We start from the raw sequence: 26,157 nt of genomic DNA, 5'->3' as shown, positions 1-26,157 counted from the left end.
ACTAACAGTCTCTTAAAAATGATTTAATGGCTCTCACATACATTCATTACCTATCCAAACATTATTATTATACTTAATTCTCTTAGCCAGCCACTAGCCGTGCGTGGGGATGTGGCAAGGCTATGCGTGCCGGTGAGGGAGGCACCTGATGGTGGGACCTCCCTATGTCCCCCTGGAAGAACGTCAGGACTTCGGGGATCCCTGCAGTGATGGGGGAGAAGTGTTTCCTGCGCGTCCATCTGGAGAAAGCAGACAAAGTGGCTTGGTAAATCCTGTTAGTGGAGGGCCTCCTAGATGCCAGTATGGCATCCTGAACAACCACTGTGTATCCAGACCTTTTCAGGTAGGTATGTTCAATCTCTAAGCGCATAGTTGGAGCCAGTCTGGATCCGGATGTAGTATGGGCCCAGGGACAGCAGATCTGGCCGACCTGGAAGGGGCCATGGTTCCCTAGAGTATAGAGACCAGGTCCGCGAACCACAGTCTCCTCAGCCAGTGTGGAGCAATGAGAATCATGTTCACTTTCTCTATAACCATCTTCTGCAGGACTTTGGTTATGATGGCTGTTGGTGGAAAGACGTCCAGAAACCCGGGGGGCCAGGCTGTCGTGAGTGCATCCATGGCCTCCACAAGCTGTGAGTGAAACCTTGTGTAGAACCTAGCACATGTTGGCCCTGTATCAGGTGAAGGAAGTATCTGAGGGCGAGACGAATGGCTCTTAGTTTGAGCAGGTTGATGCTCAATGAGGTCTCTGCTTGACCAAACTCCCTGTGCAAGTTGTTGGAGGCAGTGTGCTCCCCATACTGTGAAGCTTGCATTGGTGGTGATGATGATTCTGTTTGGCAGGACGAAGGGCAGACCTCGTAGGAGAGCCGGTGACACCCACAAGCATAGGGAGTGAAGAACCTCAATTGTGAGTACAATCAGTCAGTGGAATCTGGTCATGATGAGGTTCTGGAAGGGGAGAAATAGCCATTGGAGGGTGCAGGAGTGCCAGTGTGCCCAGGGGGTGCACTCCATGCAGGATATCATGGAGCCGAGTATCTGTGCCAGAAGAATGAGATCCATCGTAGGTCTGTGGAGAAGGGGGAGAATCAATGTTGTGATCTTGTTCCTGCGGTCTGTTGTCAGCGAGATCATGCCCTGGCTGGTGTCGAAGAGGGCTCCCAAGTGTTGCAGGGATTGAGAGGGGACAAGGTGGCTCTTTTGCCTGTTGACAACAAATCCATGCAATGTCAGAAGATGCAGGGTTTGTCGTACATCCTGGTGAGCTTGCAAGCGAGACGAGGAGCGGACGAGCAGATCGTCCAGTCTGGGTGCACATGGAGCGCTTCCACGTGCATCTGGGCTATTAAGGCTACCATGATCTTGGTGAAGACCCTTGGAGTGGAGGAAAAGCCGAACGGCATCGCTTTATACAGATAATGCCAGTTGTGGATGTGAAAACAGAGGTATCTGTGGTGGGACGGGTGGATGGGGATGTATAGATATGCCTCTGAAAGGTCTATGGAGGTTAGGAACTCCCGGTTGTGAATCGCTTCCTTGATGGTGTGGAGGAATTCCATCCTGAATGGTCTTTTTCAAATATAACAGTTTAGCCGCTTGAGGTCTAGGACCACCCTCCATGAGCCATCCTCCTTTGGTTCCAGGAAGAGGATGGAATAAATTCCCTGGGCGTGCTCTATTGCGGGGACCAGTTTGATGGCCTGGATCTGAATCAGATGTTGTATTGCCTGAGACATCCACTGCGTTTTCGTCGGATTCCTGGATGTGGGAGTCCGTGTGTAAGAATCGTGAGGATGTGATGTGAACTCCAGACAGAGGCCCTGGGAGACGGTATCTAGCACCCAGGCGTCTGATGTAGAGTGGCTCCATGATGTTGAGAAAAGCTGGAGCCGGCCTCCAACAGGCAAGGAGCCATTGTCTTCTTTCTTGTTGGAATCCCGATCTGTAAGGCTGCCTCTGGGTTTGGGCCCTGTTGTTTCCTCTGAACTGCTGTTGCTGGCCCTGTTGTCGCTAGGAGGGTCTAAAGTTGTTGAATAGGTGGTAGTCCCTGGAAGGGTTGAAGGAGGGTCTCTGGGAGGACCTGAAGGGACAATTAGTATTCTGAGAGAATCTACCCAGTCAGGTGTATTCCCTTCTGGGCACAGGCATCGCCTTTTTTTGTCCCTAGTCCCTACAAGAATAGGTTCCAAGGAGTCCCCAAAAAGCTTAGCCCTGGAAAAGGTTTGGATTTGTGATCTACCTTCCAGTTTTTCAACCACAGGCATCTCTGGACTGCCATTCCTGCCACCATAGATCTAGACATGTGTTGAATACAATCTAAACTAGAATCAGCCATGAAGGCTGCTGCTTTGGCTAGCTTGTTGATCACTTGTCTGTTTGTTCTCCATAGGAATGAGTTGTATCAATTCTTTTGCCCATAAAACTGATGCCCATGCAAAAATGGAATTGGCAGTGGCTGCTTTTACCACTGTAGCCAAACCATTATGTACTTTGTGGAGAAGGAAATCGCACTTCTTATCCTCGGGAATTTTGAGTTGTTTGTCTCTGTCCTTATTCATGAGTGTTCCGGAGACCAGTTGTGCCACAGGAGCATATACAATGGGAGAGACTAATAAGGTCATATCATCAGGAACAGCATATAGTTTTTTAGGGTATGGTGTAGTTGGTTTGGGTGAGAAAGGTACTTTCCACTCAGAAAGCATGGCATTCCTGAAGAGCGGGGGAAGGGTACAGAGGTAGAAGAGGCCGAGGTGGAGGGAAAAACCACTTGGTCAAAGCCTGTTTGTGGCTGAGTAATGGACTCTGAGGAGACATCCTTAATAATTCTCCATGCTTTAGCCAACAATACATCAAAGTCAGATGGCTGGAAAAGTCTAAACGAGCTGACCTGTGGAGAAGGAGATTCCTTCTGTGAAAGCTTGCCTTCCTCCGTACCTGAGGAGGATGAGGTGTCATGAGATGGTGGAGCAGAAGGTTGGGTAGGCTGCAAAGGAGTTGGAGTGGGACGGAACCAGAGGTTTGGGTATAGCATGGCGGGGGTTTGGATCCCCTAGGAGGGAGCATGTTTCTTGGGAGAAGGAGAGATATGGTCATCCTCAGATGTGGGGGAAGAGGAGAAAGAGGGGAAAGGACAGGCAGGCCTTTTAGCTTTCTAGGTGGTCTAGGAAGGAACTGACCCTGTTCATTGGGAGGTATGACTCCTGTAGTTGGGGGTATGACTCCTGTAGTCTCTCCTCTTCCAGGGGAAGAGGAGAGAAAAATAGGCTTGGCTGGGTATGATGTGCCCCGCTGTGGCATGGGGGTACAGCAGAAAGCTCTGTGCGGATGAATTGTTATAGCCACAATTCCAATTCAGGTGAAGCCTGCCTGTTCTGCATCTCAATGGTTGGGGGCAAGTTACTCACACCCTCTGGTGGCATTGCGAGTCGTTCCGGAGCAGTTCCTGTGGGTACAGAGGTTGGGCTCGTGGTACATGGTGTTGCTGGCTGGGATGCAGGAGGAATGACTGGAGAACCTGGTTCCCCCTCCCCTTGCTGATTGACAGGCTCCACAACTGCGGGTGAACAAAGGTCGCCTGTCCTGATGGCTGCTGATTCTGTTCCTCCCTGAACTTGGAGCAGGGCGGGAGGTAGCCACCAAGGAAGACGCTGCTGGTAAACTGCCTGTAGTAGCAGGCGTTCGCTCAAGCATGCAACTGGAGGCTTAGACTTCTTTTTGTGCCATTTCTGGCGCTCAAACTTTCTGGTTTTTTGGAGGGCTTCGATTCCTTCTCCTTGGTGCTTTGATTTTTTGTGCGCCTTTCTGGGCGAAGCCTCAGCGTCCGTAAAGCTAAGGAAGGGGGCTGAGGAGGGAGGGAGTGTGACACTTCCTGAATCAGTGGATGGTGAGGAGTGGGAATGTTTGCTGCTGAGTGCTAGAGGTTTGTGGGGCTTCTCAAGAGCGGGTGCCGTCTTTGGTTCGGAGGAGTTTCTCTCAAGAGGGAACCCCCCAATAGGTCTCCTGCACGGGCAGGCTCCATAAGGAGTCAGAGGAAGGAGACAAAAGGCTAGCTTAAATGAAATGTAAACTAAGCAGAGCCAGTGGACCGAATTGGAATAACTGAAAAAATTGTTTGGTGTTTGGATAAAGGAACAAAAGAGACTCCTTTCCCGCCCTTGCACAATGGAAGTGGGGAACAAAAAAACAAAGGATGAAGAAAAAATGCAAGCCTGGTAGGTTGAAATCAGAGCTCCCCGAAAACCATGTCACCTGAGGCCAGACAGGAATGGAACTGGGGTTTGGGACATCTTCTACCAAACTACCAGATATGACCACAGCTTTTAAATCTACTTCCTGTCTCCTGAGGCATGATTTGGAACACAATCCAGTATTCAGGATGAACTCAGACAAACTGCAGAAAAATTACAAGTGTATCCTCCTAGAAATTATAAACACACACATTTTAGCGACTAGATTTGCACCACTGATTAAGATTAGGCTTAATTAATTAAGATGAATCAGTAGTAGAGCTGGGACAGGCCCCTGCCTGAAACCTTGGAGAGCCACAGCCAATCAGTTTAGACAGTACTGAGCTAGACAAACCCATGGCCTCCCTCAGCCGGAAGTGGCCGGAAGTCGCGAGTGCGCACGCGCACACAGCAGAGAGGCGTGCGCGTGTGCACTCGCGACTTCTGGCCACTTCCGGCCTAGGGCAGAAACGGGGCGGCAGGGAGGAACGCTGCCGCCCCGAGGGGCTTAAAACTGACAGCGCGCCAGCGGGGGAAATGCGGCAGGAGGGGTGAGTACACCCTCTCCCGCCCTTAAAGCTCTACTCCCGCCGGCGCCGAAACGCCGAAGCGGCCCCTAGCCCGAAACGTTTCGGAAGTCTTTACAATGGCCTCCGAAACGTTTCAGGCACATGCCTAAATACAAATACTAATATTGGGAAACCTGCTCAAAAATTACTGGGGAGAGAGAAGAACTCCATCCTCCCCTGTGTTTTGGTGGTCCACGATTCGACTTTTAGCCTAATGCTCATTCTTCTTGTGTGCAATTGCTTTGTGGCTAGGAAGTTAAATGGGCTCTCCATCCCTGAAACATTCACTTGGGGGAAGGAAGACAAGAATTGAGCAGAAGTGTGATTAACATTTCCATGATCTGCCACTTTCCTCCTACAATCCTGCCCCTCAACCAATCACTGTGTTTGTTATAACTACCTCTCTCTGTAGAAACACAGAAGATACTGGTTTATATTAAGTCAAGTCTATTGAAACAGACAGTCATGACTGACTTAAGTCCCATCAATTTCAATGGTGTTTAGTCATGAAACACTTTCTTTGCATACAACCCACTGCATGAGAGCTTCCAAATATCTGTTTAGCAGAATTACTTATCTCAATTTGAGGGACGCCATAACACTTACCTCGATGTAATTATTGAAGTGTTTCAGATGATGCTTTTGCTTATTTGAATTCAATCCAATTTCTCATTCACAGGGATTGGCAATTATTTAGTATGTATATTTTTAAGCAATCAAGAACAAGCAGCAGTATTCAAATATATGTATTTATATTCTATAAAACGCCATTAAATGTTTAATTGCTTTGCAGGTTGTGCAAGAACAGTAAACTTCTATTTGAGATCAGCACATTTTGCCAATCATACTAGTGAAAGTGTGTTGCCCTTCAGAAAAGCTAGAGCAGAAATAGGAACCATGATTTATAATCTGTGACAATACAAATGGAATTACCTATTCAGCAAGCACAACCCAGATTAGCATGAAAAAGGAATATCAATAAAGACGATGCCAGTTATGCAACATTCACGCCTCCAGGCTCTTCGCCAACACAGTGTGGGCGGGCAAGCAGCATGCTCAGCGGCAGTTCGGGATTGACCGAATGGCAGCAGAATATATTGGGAAGTTGCAGTCAGACAGGATAACACACAATACTTTCTTTGACTACTTTGAGTGGGAAGAGGGAGCAAACACTTCATCTTTACATTTGAAATCTCTGCCTGCCCTGTACCAAGACTGTGCGGCATGACTGTTCACACATTAGGCTACCATCCAAAAATAAAAACTGGAACAGCTCTCAACATTGCTTTAATTCCACACAGCGTAAACATTTAGAAAAGCCTGGGAGGACCCACTGGTCAACTTACTTTCAACAAGCAATGCATGGTGGAAACAGGAAAGCAAATACAGCCAGATTTTGGTCCTCCTTGAGTAGTAAACAGAAATCTCTGCCGAGTATTTGATTAGTGCCCCTATTTTTATTCAGCTGCTGATGGATTTAAGAAATCTAGGTAGAACTCGAGAGAAGGCATCAGTGAAGAAAACTTCGTTTCTGAAGTTGTGTCCGTATCACAGAAACTTCAGACAGACAGACAAAAAACCCCAAAAAACCCTACAATTTTGCATTGACTGAATACTGCCTTCATCTGCAAACCAATTTTTTTGTAGGCCACAGCCATATTCCGTTACGCTTACTGGTTCTAAGGATCCCTTTCCAACTATCTCTTTCCGCTATAAATAGCTATTGGAATACTAAAGTACACAGAAAGATATTTCAGAAAGTTACTGAATTTTTAAAGTCTCTCATCACTTGTTAATAAAGCTGTATAGGAAACACACAAAACAAAGAACTCAGCAGCAGAGTTATCTCAGCTGCCTTTCCCAGATTATGTACAATAACTGTGATAACACAGCAACAGGGGTTACAGAGACTTCAGAAGGGGAAGGGAAGTTTGCCACAGGCAAGTAGAAAAGAGCACCTCCTAATTCAAGGTAGTTAAACACCATATTCAGTGAAAATATTGAAAATACACAGCTTAAGGTATGCAGTGCATATTTTGACACTCCTAACGCAATAGTTTCTAGTTTGATCAGATTATGTGAAGGTTACTCTACAAGCACTTAACTATTTAATCCACATGATGTCTCTTCAATAATTTGAGTGAGTAATTGTGATCTCCATTTGTGAAGCAAAAATTTGATAACTTCCCTATTCACATCTCGAATATAACAAGTTCAACTCAAACAGCAATTCAGGATAACCAGATTACCCATAACTCTGCAGAGTTTTATACCCTAAGACAGTTTTGCTTCCAGCAGACCTCTTTCTGTCAGTTACTATTCACTATAAAATTAAGAAGGCGAGTACATTGGTCTATCAGTTCCCCAACACACGCTCATAAGGTTTTTGTTCTGCTCCCCGCCCCCCAAGACAAGCTGCATGCAATGCTTACAAATCCAGAAGAAAGTGAGAACATAGGGGCAAAGGAGCTGCAAGAGAAAACTTTAGAATTTGAAATGCTCCCCCCCCATTTCTAGTCCCGATAGCTGCAGAAAAAAAATCCAAGTATGTGTGTGTGTGTGTGGGGGGGGGGTGTTTCCACAAAGAGAGAGGAAGGATTCAAAAGCCATTCAGTCATGAGTAAGGGCTTTTATGTCCTGCAGTTTATTGGCTTTCCTCAGAGCCCCCAGCTGCTGCCACTCCTGCCGCCCCTATCTCTTTGCCTCCGATTTAAACTGCATATGTTCTTCTACTAAGCCCTGCTAACTGAACAAAGACACCCTTTAAAATGGTGATTCTCTTATATTTAGCAAGGGGGAGCAACTGGCCCTATCCATCCCCAGCACAGCATCTCTCTAGTGGCTGTTGCTGGTATCTGCCTTATGTTTCTTTGCAGAATGTGAGACCTTTGGGGACAGGGGACCACCTTATTTACATATTTATTTTTCTATGTAAACCGCTTTGAGAATTTTTGTTGAAGAGCGGAATATAAATATCCATAGTAGTACTGACAGCCAATAGCTTTTTCTATGATTTTTAGATGACTACTATTATTTTGGGCAGCAGCAATATAGGAAGATGCTGAAAGGCATCATCTCATACTGCGCGGGAGGAGGCAATGGTAAACCCTTCCTGTATTCTACTTGAGAAAACCACAGGGCTCTGTGGGCGCCAGGAGTCAAAATCGACTAGGCAACACACTTTACACACTATTATTTGCTTAATTTGCATATTACCTGGTTACCATAAGGCAGAAACATAGTGACTTAAAATAGCAACTAGAGGTAGGTTGCCTCTAGAATTTACTGGCTACGCCAGAACCTGAGAAATATACTCGTGGGTCAAATGGGCCATAACCCAAAATTTGGCTTTTAAAAAGCCAATCTGGCAACTGAGCAGTACAAAGAACTGAGGCAACCTCTAACTTCTCAGAATGATGGCTTCTCATGATTTCTCTTTACCAAGTTTAAATGGCTGATCATCACTGATGGAAGAAATGGACGGCTATCCTATAATAAAATTCCAATTACACAGACACAAAAGTATATACAGGCCATATCTGTAAAAATAATAGCTAATTCCCCCAGAAGCAAAAGTTCTTCAAAAACTGCATTGCAAGACTGATTCTTAACTGGAAGTTCCCAGAACTGTTGGAAGGTATGGTTGAGCATCATGCAGGCTGCAGTACAAATCCTACAATGACATTATAGTATTATACAGACCACCTTTGACAGCCCAGGCATCGTGCTTGGTCTTCTGACAAAGCAGAGTGGGACAGAAAGATGGCTCCACGGACTAAATAAACAGACCACCACTATCTTCCGTTGATACATAATCCCAACTTCCAAGCCTTTTTCTTTAATGAGGTTTCCCTTGCTGCATCAAAATGCAACAAATGTTGCAGATGTTCAACAAATGTTGAATCAAATGTAAGGGTAAAAGAAAAGAGAACTCATTTAGGGACGCTAAGAAGATTTTTGACTTACTGAACAGACCCACATACCATATAGACTGTTTTTTGAAATTCTGGTCACTTTTAAAAGCAGTCCGCTATGCAACATATGGGGGAGGCTGTTTTTTCAGGAATATGAGTACGAAGTGCCAGAAAAGGAGAGAAGACCTCCCTCCCTCAACTTCTGCACACATCAAAGGAGTTGGGGGTGGGGTGGTTGGCTAGTAAGCAAGTCTGTATTTATGGACTCCTGATCCAAGCTGCTTGATTTTGACCTATGCAGGTCCAACAATCCAGGTCCTACACATCTTAAAGACAGCTTCTCTCTCCTTTGTTTCTGCACTCGTGTTTAGACTAAGAGGATTCTTTTGACAGCACCACCCATTTTTCATGATGTCCACATAGAAAGGGCACACGGAGGCATGTTCTCAGTAGCTGCCTCCCAACTGTGAAAATGATCCTAGATATCTGCCAAAGTCCGAGTCTGAACACTCTGAGGTATTGCAAGACTTTTCTATTGGAGGTGGCATACAAAAGCTAGAGTTAAATGGGCATGGGAAGTTCTAATTACAATGCCCATGTAATTTACATATTGAAAACTTTTGTGTGTTTTCCTTCCTTGAACTATTATGTAGCTAAAGCACTTGAGAAGGGGTAGGACAGAAATTGTACTTAACAAGCTATCCCATTACAGCATATCCCTGTGGAAAAAATGCTGTCTGGAAAAGCGCTTCCTTTGGCAAGATATAATGTAAATACATTATGCATTGCTGAACCAAGAACAAGCACCAAAAAGTTCCAATGCAGAGCCTCTTCACTCAAATTCTGTTAGCAGAGTGCAATATATTCCTCAAAGTCAAGCATTCATTATTTAAATAAACCGCCCAGAGATGTGAGTTTGGGGCAGTGTGTAAATATACTAAATAAATATAGCTTTGAAAGCATGTGAAATTAAAAACCTGCAAATTAGCTGAAGATCTTTGGCCCTCAATGTTTAAGCTAGTTCTGAATAAGTAATCCAGTTTGTCACCTCTCTACTCTGCACAGGTATGTAAAATAGGTAACTGCAGGTCAACCTTAAAAGAAAACTGGTGCACATTATTCCAGTGTACCAAACTGGAAGGTCAGGACTAAGTTGACTTTGGTGGTGTCAAATAGCTTCATTGTAGGAGCCAGAAATATTTGAGGCTTCCACAGCAGAGAGATCCAAGGCTTAATTACATCAGAGTCTATATTTGTAGATTATTCAGTGCACTTAAAGCAACTGATGATCTTTAAATAAACACATCAAGGGGCTTGCTGTTTGAAACATGGTATCCTATGTAACTACATTAGCAGCTTGATTGTGTGAGCAAGCAGAGAGAGAAAGAACAGGAAAGCTAAGAAATGCAAAGCAGACACTCAGGAGTTAATTCTAGCACAGTGTCCTTAAACAACCCTTTCAGAGGCTTGATATTACAGTCAAGCATGCTGCCTCTAGTGTTTACTGCTACCACTAACAAGTTCACTGCAGTAAGATTTGCCACTAGACAGGCAAGCATAAAAAGAAGCTTTTAATTAAACCTGGCATTTCAGCTTCTGCTGTTTAGGAGCAGCCATCCTTTTTAAGAGCAAGATCCGGACTTCAGCATTATTGGAACTCCATGTAAACCCCACTACCCACAGCAGACCATCACAGTATTGTCTGAAATAACTACTGAAATGCAGCTTATATTATGTTCTTAAAGATGAAGCAACTTGTAGTTGCAGGAGGTACTTCTACATTGTGGATAATAGTTTGCTTGTTTTTTTTTTAAAGAGAGTGTCTCTACTGCTTCTGAGTGCATGCAGATAATTTACACAAGAGCACACTAACCACATAAATCAACAATACAATACACCAGCCTGAAAGGAGGGGAGAGGATGAGGAGATTCCCACAGGCTCAAGATTCAAGGAAAACTGAAGCTTTGGATTCGCCATGGAGCAGTCCCGCTTCTGCTCCCTCCCCACCTCCACAAATGACAGACTGCCAGCTTGTCTTAATTCTTTTACAGAAGAAGCTTCACTGTATGTCATCAAGTTTTTCACAGAAAGCATCCTGCAGTATTCTGTGGGCCAATTCCAAGTCACTGGGTGAAGCAATACACAAGCAAGTGCACAAGTGTTGAAGGATTCCCATCTTCAGATTTCTGTGCTTCAGTGACTAAAACTTGCATCTTTTGGCTCTATTTTCCAATCTATTTGTCAGGAACTTTTGCTTCCTCGATGCTGCAGCTTCTTTGCCTTGCATGTACTCCAGTTTGATTCTCACATAAAACACCCCTGAACTCAGCCAAGTTTAACCAATGAAGCCTAGATGGGGAGAGAGGGCTGCCTTCATTTTTTTTATTTTTTTTTACAATTAATTTTTAAATAACTGAATGTTTTAAAAATGCTCGATAAACTACCCCTGAATGTCAGGGGTGAAGCCTGACATTCTCGGACAAAATTTTCTGTTTTCAATTGCCATCATTTTAATACTGAATACCCCCTTGGATAGTTTTGTAAAGGGCGGGGGGATAATCTACTTGTTCCACTCAGGCCTCTGTAACATTTGTCTTTTTTGCTGTTTTTGGAGGAAAAGGGAAAGACAACTGGATTTAGAAAGCCCTATGGTATGCCTATTTTACTCTGAGAGCATTTCAAGGATTTTTTAAACCAAAAGTGACTGTTAATACCACAGCACAGCAGGAGCCTGTCAATCTTACATCTGCTTCACTCTGTGTCCCCCTGGATTCCACTCATTAGTTCCCATAAGAGCTCATGTGGGAAGGGAGGTGGAATTGCTATGGCAACCAGATCTGTTGCACTAGCTCACGACCACTTCCTTCCCAAAGTATATGCTTAACAGTACAGTTTCACTTAGTGAAACGGTACTTGGGTAACTATTTGGACAGGGAGTTAATGATCTGAAGATACCATTTTTGAGATCCTGTTTGAGTAAAACCTTGATTACAGCTAAATCTATTATACTTTTCTGCCAGCATTCAAGTGTGTTTGCCTCACTGCACACCAATAAAAAAGCTTGCTTAATTAAGCATATATGAAAACATTGCTTGACCTCATACACACCCCATGAGCTTCTCTCATTAAGTCCCAATAGCAAAAATCTCTATAAACCAAACACTCGATTATCTGAAACATTCTGGCAATCAGGGCCAGCCTGACAAGTTAAGCTGCACAATAAGTTTCAAAAGGTGATGCAAGCAGTCTGTCAATTTGAGGATCAATCTGTTATATTAAAAAACTTAACACAGAGATCAATTATCCAGAACACATGTAAAAGTGAACACTGCCAGCAACTTAACTTACAATTTCTTCCCTACCTCAGTTGGAAAGTGCATGATTATAGGTTACACATAATGATGCAACTCTCAAGTCACTTATACTGTGGTTATTGCTGTATATGCTTACCAGGACTTTGAAACTATTCTCCAATACACCTTACTCTTTAACAGCACTCTTGTTTACAATGGAACAAAATATCTAAAGAATGGCATCATTTAGCCTTTAAAGGTCTATTAGCCCTTAAGGGCAGAAGAAAGCAAGAAGCACAGTATTCAAGTGGCATTCATATCAGTTCAGACTTTAAATGGCTAGGACAGGCCCTTATGACATTCAGAGGACAGTTCTATCAACTGCTACTAATCTTGTACCTCCAGAATCAGAGGTAAGATGCCTCTGAACGCCAATTGCAGGGGAGCAACAGCAAAACACAGAGACTTGTGTTTGGGGCAGTATACAAATATAAAAAGAATTAAATAAGAAGAGGGGGCATGCCTTGAACTGCTTGTGGGCTTCCCAGAGACATCTGGTGGGTCACTGTGGGAAACAGGATGTTGGGCTAGACAGGCCTTGAGTCTGATCCAGCAAGTAGGGATGTGCTTGAACCTATTTGGAGGCCCATCCGAACAGGTTTGAAAGACCGGGGGTTCGAATGTGGGGGTGGGGGGATTCGTTTAAGGACTAGGGAGGGTGCCCTTTTTAATTATTATTAAGAAGTAAAAACAATATGTTTACAACAACATCTCTTGAACTTTCAGAAATTATAAGTAGCAATCCAGAATTCTGCTACCATCCTTTACCAACCTTCCCCCTCACATTGGATATTACAGAGAAAGAAAAACAGTAAATCAATCACATACTAAAAAACCCCAAATCTTGGGTGTGGATGTTCACCAGATGCTATATTATAATTTATAAAAGGTTTCCAAGTTAGAACAAATGATTCATCTAAGTTATTCCTTAGATAAGCTGTGATCTTAGCCATAGCGGCATATTCCCATCACTTTAATAGCCATTCATCCAAGGCTGGGGCTGCTTGTAATCTCCAATTAGTCGCATAAAGAATCCTGGCTGCAATAATCATGTATAAAGACAACTCTGCATGTTTAGTAGGTATATAAGGTTTAGACATATTTAACAGAAAGAGTTCAGGTGAGTAAGGAAAGTTTATCTTTAAAATTTCTTGCATCTTAGAATGGATTTTCTTCCAGAATTGTTGTGCTTTGCAGCAAGTCCACCACATATGATAAAATGTTCCCGCATAGGTCTTACATTTCCAACAATCTCCAGAATAATTACTGTCCATCTCTACAATCTTCGTGGGAGTAATGTACCAATGAAAATACATTTTGTACTAGTTTTGGGAAGGGTGCTTTTAACCCCTCCCTCTGCATTTCCCCCGCCGGCACTGCAGGTTTCCAAGTTAGGGTCCAGCGGGGCACACACCCAATGTGCACATGCACGCTAGGTACTTCCAGTCTGAGGAAGCAATGGGGCAGCAGGGAGGTATGCTGCTGCCCCGCCAGACCCCTTGAAACTGCAGTGTTGATGGGGGAAAACATGGTGGTGGTGGTAGTAAGAGCACCCTCACCAGTCCTTAAAGGTATCTGCCTCTCCACCCTCAAGCCACCCGCTGCCGGTTCTGTGCACAACCCTACTAGCAAGGCTCTTCTTATATTCTTATGACAATGCTGCTGTGAGAGCAGTAGGTGGATGGGAATCCAAAAGCATTTGACACACATCAGGCAAGCTGCACGGCCAATTTTCAAGTCTACTAGGATTACTTTGTTGAACACTCAAAAGAGATGCAGGCAGCCCTTCTTATCTGCTGTTTCAGATATCCGCCATTGGGTCATGTATACCTGGCCACATTTGTGGTTCTAAAAACAGTTATTCCTAGATGGCCAAAATGACCTCTGGAGCCATTATGTGGCTCTTTACAAAATTACAATTTTCCACAGGAAATTTGTGGAATTTGGGTGGGGGGGGGCATTGCTGGACAGCTGGGGACCTGCAGAGCATGGTATGTTACTTTATTGTTCTTATTTCTGCTGCCTCCTTGCTTTTAAAGCCTTCTTTTGGACCTCCGGGAACCTAACCCCAAAATTCCCTTTCACTCAACATCTTGCTATCAGTGGTTGTAGATGAGAACAGAACCCCCTCAGAAGAGGGCTGCCAGTATTTCACATAAAGTAAACTAAAGTCTTCTGTACAATGTAGGGATGTGATTTTCGGTGCCGGCGGGAGTAGTACTTCAAGGGTGGGAGAGGGTGTACTCACCCCTCCCGTCGCATTTCCCCATCGGCGCTCTGTTATTTTTAAGCTCCTCGGGGTGACAGCGTTTGTCCCTGCTGCCCCGTTCCCCTCATCAGCTGGAAGTGGCCAGAAGTAGCAAGCGTGCGTGTGCCTGTTGTGTGCACGCAACGCCGGGCGCACGCGTGCTATTTCTGGCCACTTCCGGCAGATGGGGGGGAACGGGGAGGCAGGGAGGAATGCTGCCGCCCCGAGGGGCTTAAAAATAACAGAACGCCAGTGGGGGAAATGCGGCGGGAGGGGTGAGTACACCCTCCCCCACCCTTAAAGTACTACCCCTGCCGGTGCCGAAATGCCCGCCGGGGCTGAAATGTTTCAGAGGCCTTCATAATGGCCTCCGAAACATTTCAGGCACATGCCTAGTACAATGTATATACTCAACAGGGAGATGTAGCCAGTCACAATAACCTAACAAGTGTTTGATCATGATTGACATGTATGCAAATACTGTGTCACACATTCACACAATTTTCAAATGTATACCTAAAGAAAAGGTACATCATGAAGAGTCCTTAAACAATGCAGGGGAGGGTGTTTGTCAGCACCAAATGAATTAAGCAATTCCATGTCTCATGCCTCTAAACCATATTTTGTGAACCCATTAATCTGTAAAGACCCAGAGATCCACTTTAGCTAGCACAGGTACTTAGTCCTTATTTGCAGTTACTCCTAAGGCTTCAGGCATATTCAAAAGGGTTTTAGCTCAATGTAGAAGTTTTGCATGGAGAAGGTTCCAGGCAGTGTTCCCAATAAGGTGTGCACATGCTCACATGTTTTTGATGTCCGCTCAGTTAATTTTAGATTCCACTCAGGTTTAATCAAGAAGCCCCCACTCTGAATGCTTATTCTGCACACAGATGAAAAATATTACAGAGAAGACTGCAGGTAGGGCTGGTAAAGACCCTTCTCTGAAACCCTGGATAGCCACTGCCTGTCAGTATAATGTAGACAATAAAGAGATCAATAGCCTAATTTAGCTCCAACAAGGTGAAAAGTGTGTGAAATTTATTTAGGAAAACCATCTTTATACCTCCAATGTATTTCTAGCAGGTGTGCCTTCTTCAGAGGCCCCAAAACAAGTTCTCCTGACGGATTAGCTTTCTCTATTATTGATACTGATGGAATATTCTCCTGACGGAATATTTCTTAAGTCAAGGAAAAGCCGTCAAGTCAATGTCGACTCCTGGCGACCACAGAGCCATGTGGTTTTCTTGGTAGAATACAGGATTGGTTTACCATTGCCATCTCCCACACATTATGAGATGATGCCTTTGCCATTGTCACTGAAGTGAGCATCCGCCTCCAGCACCTTCCTATATCGCTACTGCCTTATATGGAAAACTCGACCATAAAAATTTATTTGTGACCCTAGAGAAGGTATATCCACAGAAACTCAGAACAGAATATTTTCCTAAATAAATTCTACATTATTCTGCTCCTTGCTGGAGCTCATCCCTCCCTTTCTTGTACTGCTGCCTTGAGTGCAGCCCCCCTATTATTGCTTCTAACTCATTACAAGGCAGCTTCATATGTTCAGGTAACTAAGGGTAGGGATCTGTGAATTGTGTGGAGAATTTGGGAGCAGGGTCTCTTGCTTCATTCTTATTTACAAGTTCAGTCAACAACAAAAAATTCCAGCTTGCCTATAGCAATCTGGCAATTGTATATATTGAATTCTGTGCATGGATTCTTTCTTACACAAGCGACCACATGTTAATGTAATTCAATATACTCCACCACTTGCTTAAACAAGCACTGGAAGCCAATGAAGAAGAATACACCCACTTCAGCCACACCCTTTACTATTTGTTTGCTTACCTTGCTTTTACACCTAGAGGAAACAGTGAATAAATTGTCAAAATTCAGGCAAGCAGAATAAGAAAGCCACTAATACTAGAATCTGTTAAGTAGAAATGGGCCTACTTAAAGAGACAACTACTGAAGAATAGAGAAAGCTAGCCTACCTATCCTATAACTTAATAAAATTAATAAATACCTCATTTTACTGTGAACTGGCCCAAGATGGTTGTTCTGCTGTACCTTTTCTAGTCTCAGTTCTACTTCCTAGTTTTGTTTGCTTGCATCCAGACCACAACAGAAGTGATACTCAATCGTATCCTCCCCTTTGCCATACCTGAAAAAGCTTGAACATTTCTGAGTTTGATTTACGCAGGCACAACAGGTTAAATCAAGACCCACACCTTTAGCAAACAAATGGATTATCTGAAGGCACTATCTTTTAGTAGTAGTAACTACACTACAATTATAAGTTTCAGACTACTAACATTCTGGGGAGTGCTGCTTCATTTATTTTACATACAAGATCAATCTGGTGAGACTGCAAAGCTGATTCAGATAATATGTTCAAGAGAACTGACAGAAAACAGCAGCCTATTATTAACCAGCCACTAACTACTTCCCTATTTCAGCAAGTGAGCATAAGCCATGTCCACGTGGTTGGCATGTGAACTGACAATCTAGCAGCAAAGCCACCTTATCTTCAGCAGAAAGAAAGCACATATGCACAATAGATTCTAGAGCATGAGCATTAGGAAGATCACGTTGGGGAGGAGAAAGACTGACCTTTATTATTTAAGTTGTTTGCAAGACTCCAAGTCCACATAACTCCACAGGAAATATACAAAACCTTACACAAGTCAACCAATCTGCAAAAAGCTCAGGAACAGCATTAGTTACCCTCTAAGAATCACAACAGGGAATGATAAGAGTCTCATCCAGCTTCATAACTAATCTCGGATAGGTTGCTCTTATTTTCATTGTATTAGTGGAGAAGTGAGCCTGAGAGCAAGCTGACTGAAACTGGCTACCAAGAGATCTGAACCCAGGTCCCAATTTAACACAGGTAATGAAATGTACTAGTTAGTCTTCCTCATGGGATCGGTCCAGAAATACTGGACAATGGCTGAAGAACTGCATCGCTTCTGTTTCTGCACAGTTCACAACATAGGCTGTTGCTACCTCATACATTTGTAGTAACTGTCCCACTCACAACACTAGTTTCAGTCTGAAAGACAAACCTTTTACTGAGAGACCAGTTTCTGGGTATTTCCTATATTGACAAAACTAAGCAACAGATCATTTGAGTAGCCTACCTTAAAGCCATTTTTCACCTATTTATGATCAAGTGAAACCTCTCATGCGATCCCAAACACACACAATTGAGACATTGCTTTGTTTTGATTGCCTCCAGATCAGTACACTAGCCTATTTATATTCTTACCTACTCCAAATCAGACTGATGAGAGAAAAGACCAAAGGGGGTGGGGGTAAGGGGGGATATCAACACAGAGGAAGCAAACAGATTGCTTAGCATTAACCCTACAATCACAGTGTCGTATTACTAGACCGAGTTAAAAATGGATTCATTCACCATATAGATTTACGACTACAGTAACTGACTGTGTGTGGCGGAGGGAGGAATAAGTTGAACCAGCATCAATTAAGATGCACCATAAGACCGCACTGTTCTGCGTGTCGCACTTTGCCACTGAAAGAGATCCTCTTCTCCTTTCACACGCGCACATGGGAGCGAATTAGCGGCCGCCCCACCAAGTTCATGAATGCAGAACATAAAAGGAAAAAGGAAAAGAAAGAGAGGACGTTCCTAGCAACCTGATGTCAGGCACAGGGGTGCGTAGGGGAAGAGCCGGGCAGGCTGAAGTCCCCGCCACGGAACTCAGCAGGGCTTGCGAACACGCTTCTCTCGGAGGAGAGAGAGGGGATCTCGTTTGAACCTGGCGCGCGCGAGGGCTGCGACTGGGCGCCCAGACCGCGGAGGAAAGGAATCCGTTTTAAACCGGACTTTCGACCGGCTCAGCAGCCGCGGAGGATGCAAAAAACGCCCCAAGTGCCTCCGGCGAGAGCGGCGCCGGCAGGAACAGGAGTCGGCCCGCGCGTGGAGAGCGGAGTCCAGCAGAGGGCTCGGCAGCTCCAGGCCCCAAGAGGAATCCCTCCAGAGGTGGAAGAGAGAAGACACGGAGGCAGACACGGGGGCAGACACCAGCGGCCCCCGTCGCCTTCCCGCCGGGGTGGGAAAGCGACTGGCCAGGCCGAGCCGGGTCCTCCTCCGCCCAGCAGCAGCAGCGACGACAGGCTCTACCCCTTCCCCGCCGCGCCAGCCTCGGCCTGCCAGTCCACGCCGGGCGCCCAGCAGCTCAAGCCCCTTCCCCGCCGGCAGAGGGACAAGGGCGGCAGGCCCAGGCGGGGGGCGCCCCAGGCAGCAGGGGAAGCGCGGTGTGTATGTGTGTGAGAGAGAAGGAGACTCACCCACGCTCCTGTAGCCCAGGATGGCGATCTTACGGGACTTGGACGGCGGCATCTTTTCCCCGCCGGGCCCCGAACCGCATCAAGGGCTCCGGCCACCCTCCGGGGAACGAAGGGGGCGAAAGTGACGGAGGAAACGAAGGAGAGCGGAGGAGAAGGAGCTGCTGCCAGCGACGACGACGGCGAGGAGGAGAAGGACGAGAGCAGCGGGGCAGCGGCCTGGCCTGAGGCGAGGCGGGGCTGCGACAGGTAGAGGCAGCGACAGGGGGCGGCAGCGCGCGCGCGAGAGAGAGACGAACCGCGCGAGGCGGACTGACGGACTTGACTGACTGAGGGCGCCGCTCTGGCTCACGTGACACCCACCCTTCCTCGCCTCCCTCCCTCAGTCATTCACACCCTCACGTCCGCCCTGCGTGCTTACGTCACGAGGCGCGGAAGAGAGTGGGGCGGGGTTCGGGCCGCCGCGGGAAATTTCGCTGCGTCATTCCTCCTCAGGCTGGCCCCGCCCAGTCGTGGCGAGCGGCGGGTTGTTGTTTTTCCTCTCCGCCCCTTCCCGTTCCCAAGGCGTGTCGCGGGGCAAGCGTTGAGCGAGGGAGCTGCTGTTGTGATTTTGTTTGAGTTTGGGATGCGGGGTGGATTTGTGGGCGCGCACTGATTGGCTGCCAGAGCGTTCGGCTCGCCAGCTATTGGCTGGACCTGAGGCGGGGAGAATGAAGCGCCAGCGGGAAGGCTGGGAGGGGCTTGTATCTTGTCATTGGTGGTGGTTGGCGCGAGGGAGCAAGGTGGTCTTGCGCCCGGACGGGTGGGGGTTTCGTGCAAGGGGTCTCCCTTTATAAATGTCCGGTATGCTCCACTCTCTTGTCAGTGGGCAGTTCAGCGCGGCAAGGGGCGCCGGTTCTTCCCCCTTCAGAGCCTAGGAACACACATCCAAGGCTCTTGAGTAAACGGTATTTGGAGGGATCTTGTTAAGCATATAGAAGAAAAGGCCTTATTGAAAGAGAACCAACATGGCTTCTGCAAAAAGAAAGTCTTGCCTCTGCGCATCCTAAGTCCAATTTAAACCTAATGGGGCTTAAGTTAGTCATGACTAAGCGCTACTGAAATCAATGACACAAGTTTAGTCATGACTACCTTGTCTCATTGATTTCAATAATGCTTAGCTAACTAGGCTGGATGTTGCCCATTGTTTATACATGTGCGCTCAACAAACTTCTAAAATGTTATAAGTCATTCAGAAAGCAGGGCTAAATACTTCTATTTTGGGATGAAAGGGTGTTGTGCGGAGTCATTAGAGGTGAACAATTCTGGCAGTGCTGGATAGAAGTGAGGGGACCAAGGTGTGATGATGGAAGACCAAAGGAAGTTGCAGTAGTTCAGGCAACAGATTATAGGACATGTACTAACATTTTTGCTTAAGAGGCAAAGAGAAAGGGCTGCACTTTTGTAATATGAAGTGAGAAGCAGCAAGACTTGGCATACTGGATAAAGAGAGTCATGTAGAAGGATCAGATGAAGACTTCAGGGTCATTAGTCTTTCATTGAAATGGGAAAGGAAGAAAGGGTTCAGGGAAGTGGAGGAGGAGAAACAAACTAGAAGTGCCATAGGAGTGCTTAATTGGATTTATATTTCTTCCCAAACCTGAGATTGGGACAAAATCCTGAATTCTGTCTCCTGTCACCCCAATAAGCTTTGGACGGTCTGTGCAGCTTGCATATGTCTAATCTGCCTCCCCCCACCAGTTGCAATAGATTGAAATTCTGAGCCTTTGCAATGCAAGCAAAAACCATGTTTTTGCTTTATTTATCACTGCTCCTCTTAGCCACTGTAGAAACTGAGACAAAATGTTTCTAGACCAATGACTGACAGATGACATTTTTATCCCACCCTTCTGCCAAGGAGCACACAATCGTATAAAAGATGATTTCCGGCCTCCCCTCTTATCCTATAGCAACCCTGTAAGGCAGGTTAGACTCAGTGTGTGTGCCCAGACCAAGGTCACCCAGTGAGTTTCATGGAGGGGGATGGAGAACTGAACCCAGTCCTCCCTGGTCTGTGTCCACTGCTCTAATCACTGCCTCATACTGGCTGCCCAGGATACTTACATATTGTATCATCCAAACTCAGGATAGGCTCATTCACAAAATGAGAGAGGGGGCTTTTCCTACTACCTCATTCAGCAGGTGCATACTCAGGAGTCCTAGCCAGTTTTAGAACTCCAGAGTGGCTTTTGTCATCTGTGAAAGCAAAAACCTATCCCCCTGCAAGCAACTCAACAGACAAAACTCAATTTGCAGGGCTTTCCTGGTTCATTGGATTATCCCAAAGGTGAAAAATGTTGTAACATGCTCAGTGGAAATGCCTACATCAATTCTCACACAGGACTGGAAACCCCCACTCTCCAGTGCAGGGTATTTTTTCAAATGCAATTAATTAAATTGCATTAATCCCTGTGATTAAGAGGTGGCATAAATATTTAAATATATTTTAAATTTGTAGAAGGGCTAATATTGATACAATTGTCCGCTTACAGGTGTGTGTGTGTGTGTTTGTGTATTTATTAAATAAATAAATAAGAATGAACCTAAGAAACATGTAGCCTACTGGGCTGGCAGAAGCTATTTCCATAAACTGGACGTCTGGATTTTAGCCAGTGATATTTACTCTTATGTGACCAAGTCCTGGGCAACTGATTAGCAGCATCAGTGAAGGTGCATGGGAGAACGTTTCTATGGTCAATGAGCTTTGCATAACACATAATCCATATGCATGGTAATAGATATTACAGTTACCATCCCTTATTGGTAGCAGATAAAAAGCAGAATTGCTCTCTCAAAAAAGAACTAGTCTGCTGTAGCAGATAAGGTTGGATTTAACTCCTGCTACCTCAGTGATGCGGTATCTCTTAAAATGGTGGCTCGCTTGTATTGAACAGGGAAGAATTATTTGCCCTTCTTCATCCTAGCACAGCATCCCTCTAGTGGCTGCTGTTGGTGCTTCCTGCAAGCTTTACAAAGACCGCAAGGATCAGATCAGAAAGAGCTACTGATGGTGATGGTGAGGGTCATCTTGCTGATGCCCAATAACTCACCACCTGAGGCAATTGCTTTGCCTTGCCTTATGAAAGGGTCATCCCTGATACCTACATATACTGTGTTGAAGTAACCTTCAATAGGAGTCAAAAAATTAACTAGTCAAGTAATTCAACTAGCCAAGTAATTAGTCTCCTAATATAATACAGTCACTTGCCTATCACGGTTTCCCCAATTGCGCATTTGAGTAACCACAACTGGGAAATTGTGACTGCGCTTGCCAACCGTGACCTGAGTATCTGCAGCTTGGTGATTTAAAAGGGGAGGGGTTCCTTTGGGTAGTTTTTTGGGGGTCAGGGGTCATTTCCAGGGTCAGAGGATCATTTCCAGGGTAGATTTTGGAGGGTCATTTTGGGGGTGGGTTGGTTTTTTAAAAAAAACTTTTATTCAATTTTTTTGCAACCGTGATTCCCCTAACCCCGTTTTTCATTGCTTTCTATGCCTTGTCTACCACGAAATCACCAACTGCAAGGGTTTCCAGGAATTGAACCCTTGCAGTTGGCAAGGCACGACTGCATTAATATAGGGTTATAGGAACATAAGAACAGCTATGCTGGATCAGGCCCAAGGCCTATCTAATCCAGCATCCTCTTTCACCCAGTGACCAAGTTATGAACAAGTTAAAGAGCACTGGTCCCAGTATTTATCCCTGGGGGACCCCACTTCCTATCTCCCTCCATTGTGAAAACTGTCCATTTATTCCTACCCTCTGTTTCCTGTCCTTCAACCAGTTACCGATCCACACATGCACCTGTCCCCTTATCCCATGACTGCTAAGTTTACTCAAGAGCCTTTGGTGGGGAACTTTATCAAAAGCTTTTGGAAAGTCCAAGTATACTATGTCAACCGGATCACCTTTATCCACATTCCTGTTGACACTCTCAAAGAACTTCAAAAGGTTAGTGAGGCAAGACTTTCTTTTGCAGAAGCCATGTTGGTTCTCTTTCAATAAGGCCTTTTCTTCTATATGCTTAACAAGATTCCTCCAAATACCAATTGCAGGGGAGCAGCAGCAAAGGAAAGGGCATGCCCTCAACTCTTGCCTGTAGGCTTCTCAGAGGAACCTGATGGGTAGAGGTGTGCATGACCAGATTCGGTGCCAGGGGGTTTACCTTTAAGAAGCAGGGAGGGTGCTCTTCCCCCCCTCCACTGTATTTCCCCCCACTGGTGCTGTGTCCAAAATTGCTGGCAAGGGGCGACAGTGTACCCTCTTGCTGCCCGGGTCTGATGCTGACTGGGGCGGCAAGAGGGTATGTTGCCACCCCGCAGCAGCAATTTGGATACAGTGCTGGATGTTGCCCAAAGTTTGTTCTAAAGATTCCAGGAATATTGTCCAGGCTACAGGAGGTGAAACTATTGTTGAATAGATATTGCATGGGAAGTCACCAGACTTAATTTGCTACTGAGAGGAATCATTAGGGCTGAAATCCTGTGCACATTAACTTGGAAATAATTTCATTTGATCTCAGTGGGACTTATGGGTAAATATGCATAGGACTGTAAAATATTCAGATACTTCTGGACCAAGATTTAATTTATACAAGTTCTTGTTTTCAGAGTTGTTGCTAGGAAATTTTGGAACCAGGACCTTACTTGTTTGCAAAGAGCCCCCTTGCAAAATAAGCATCCTCTATACCCACACACGCCCCATGGTTTTACACAGCTTCCCATTGGTGCGAGCAGGCAGGGACTGTGTCACATGCCTGGATCACAAACCATCTTGGACATATAGTGCATTTGTAGGGGGAAAGTTAAAACCACAACACATGCACCTTGCTTCACAGTTCTCATGCAGACCTTCTGGACTGCAAACCAATGTGAGCATAGTGCATTTATAAAAATATATTTTGTTAGTTTATTCAGATGTTAACAGTTATGGATAAAGATAACTTTAGGGGAAATTAAAAAAAATATTTCTGGATTTCTCCCACCCTCCTATATCTGTACTCAATATCAAAGCCCCATGCCAAGCCATTCCAGGAAATCTAAAGGATGGAGCAAAAAAAAAAGGGTGGGTGTTCAACCCTTTTTTTATGAAGGGAAAGGGCAGATTCCTCTGTGTGTGTGTGTGTGTGTGTGTGTAATGATGGTCCAAGGGTGGGGGCTTCAAGTTCCAGAAATTTTTGTAGTTTTCTGCCATGGAACGAGCCAGTTATGACTTTTTGATTGTTTAAAAAAAAAAAAATTCCAAAATTATTACAAAACAGATTGTCCAATCCCCTTTAGGTTTTATGTACAGAGCCCTCCCACCCTGCCCCACAATTGTGCCTGATATCATAGACCTATGGTAATTAATTCCATAAATATACAAAGCGGGGAGGGGAGAACTATAAAAAGGAAATCACATAACTTCCATTACTAGGTCTGAGCAGGCAGGCAGAGGCAGCACACCAGGACGACAGGGCAGGGCAGAGGCTGTGCACAGCACCCTGGTAGGCAGTCAGTGCTGGCCACTCTGCCTCTCTCTTACTGCTGCCTGCAGGCAGCCTGCCAGCCATAGTGGGGAGCTTCTGGGAGCCTGGCAGAGAGGCCTCTAGAAGCTCCGCCACCTTCCACATAGCTGATAGTCAGGTGGTGGTGGGGAGCTGTAGTAGGCAGCCTGTCCTAGCTCCAGGAGCTTGCCACAGGCCAAGTGAGCCTCCCAATGGCCAACCCCATGCTGCCTGTGCATGTCAAGCACAGAGGAGGCATTGCATAATCCGCGCCAGATGTGGGGCAGAGATGTAGGTGCACTGGGGCCCTCCAGGGAAGAGACACCATAGAGGCCATGGACCTGTTCCCCAAGGTCTGGGCCTAATGGCACCTCTGCTTGTTTTAAGATAAGCTAGGAGATGCATAGTTTTTGCTCAAGAATTTGCTAATCATGGTTCTCATAGTTGCTCATCTCCTGTAAACTCACACATTTAAAATTTACATATGTAATTTAAACATTAAAGCTGACTCATTTATTCTGAAGTGACATAAGTAGGTGCTGTAAAGTGGAAAATATGAAGTCTTTCTCTGCAGTGTATCCTTCTGAACAAGTTCACTCCTGTACGGGAGATATGTTGGTAACATCATTATCTGGACCCACTGGCAGGAGGCCCTTTAGAAATTCCACCAGGATCTCAACAAGCTTTACCCCACCTTCAGCCCAAGCTTGAGCCACTCCACAGAGCAGATCCACTTTCTCCTCATTCTCCAACATGATATATACTATTATCAACAGTACCCTTTTGCTATCGACATAGGACAAAAACAGGTAAGTCTCTATGTGCAAAAGAACTGACACAAATCTGACATCAGGAATAGCAACCTTCAGAAACCAGTGGGGGAACATTTTGATCTACCAGGACAGTGCTGCAGACATGCAAGTAGTTATCCTCAAAACAAGAATTCCAAAATCCCTGCGTACTGGAAGATTACACTTCATGCATGCAATTAAAAGGGCTGTAGTCTATGAAAGCTTATGCTATAATCAACTTGATAGTCTTTAAGGTGCACAGGACTCAATTTCCTCTGAATAAAGCTGACCAAGCTGAATCTTATCCATCTGAAGTCTCTGTGTCTGCCTTACAAGAGAACGGAGGCCTATGCTGTGGAAGCAGCCCTGGCCCATGGATTGCAAGAATATACCTCTCATTTTCCAACAAGCTCATCACTAGGACAAGCCATGGAGGATTGTTGGAAATAAAGAGACAATCTCTCTTTCCTGGGAAAGGTTTAGGAAAAGGTGCAAGGAAGAACAGTTTTCATCACAGGATTTAAAAATATTTATACCTTATAAACAAAAAATGGATCATTTTCACAACCATGATCGTTAGTTATGCATATTTTAAATATGTATAACTTATTCTGGATACACAGAGATTTCTAAGTGATATGTTTTGGGTTTTTTGTCAAAGGCAGAAGACTTGTGTTACACCATGTTCTAGCCCTTTACAGTCTCCCATTTTGACCACCTTCCTGTGTTGTAAATTACATACAAACTCTGCTACAGAAAAAGTTCTGTATTCCATCCTGGACGGCCTACCAACATTGTCAAATTTGTTCACAATTCTTAACAGGTAATCTCCCCCCTTCAGATGATGACATGCCAAACAGTCAGAAATTTTAAAAGGAATCCAGTTCAGATCAAGTATCTTAAAGACACACCCTTGCTAGAGTACAACAATTCCAAGAGCAGAGGCTTGTTCTGTTGGCTGCTTACTCCAAAGTTACTTCCACAGGAGGGTCCTTTAATGCTGAGAAGTTGCTTTTCCAGAGTCCGGTAAAAGCAGACTTCAGAAAATGCAGCTCTAATAGTATTCAACAATGCTCTTCCCCAGGACCAAAAGTCTTATCTGATGTTCCCAAGTCAATCCTATCCAAAGTTCCCCAACACTGTTAATTAATAGTTTCCTTATTTATAGGTCCTATCCCATTTATTGCTTTCTGTTCAGCATGGATAGAAG

The 26,157-nt window shown here is 45.1% G+C and overlaps 1 protein-coding gene across 1 annotated transcript in view; it reads right to left on the bottom strand.

The window, feature by feature from the left end:
- The window catches only part of RHEB (Ras homolog, mTORC1 binding), a 47,387-nt gene extending 28,359 nt beyond the window's left edge, over nucleotides 1-19,028 (bottom strand). The window contains exon 1 of the mRNA XM_053263454.1: nucleotides 18,638-19,028. Within this exon, the coding sequence (XP_053119429.1) occupies nucleotides 18,638-18,689 (52 nt within the window). The 5' untranslated portion in view covers nucleotides 18,690-19,028. The remainder of the gene's footprint in view (nucleotides 1-18,637) is intronic.
- Nucleotides 19,029-26,157: the final 7,129 nt, after the last annotated feature.

The sequence above is a fragment of the Hemicordylus capensis genome, chromosome 6 (genome assembly GCF_027244095.1).
Source record: "Hemicordylus capensis ecotype Gifberg chromosome 6, rHemCap1.1.pri, whole genome shotgun sequence".
NCBI lineage: Eukaryota > Metazoa > Chordata > Lepidosauria > Squamata > Cordylidae > Hemicordylus > Hemicordylus capensis.
The sequence above is the reverse complement of the archived record's forward strand: the minus strand, read 5'-3'. Positions and strand labels throughout refer to the sequence as shown.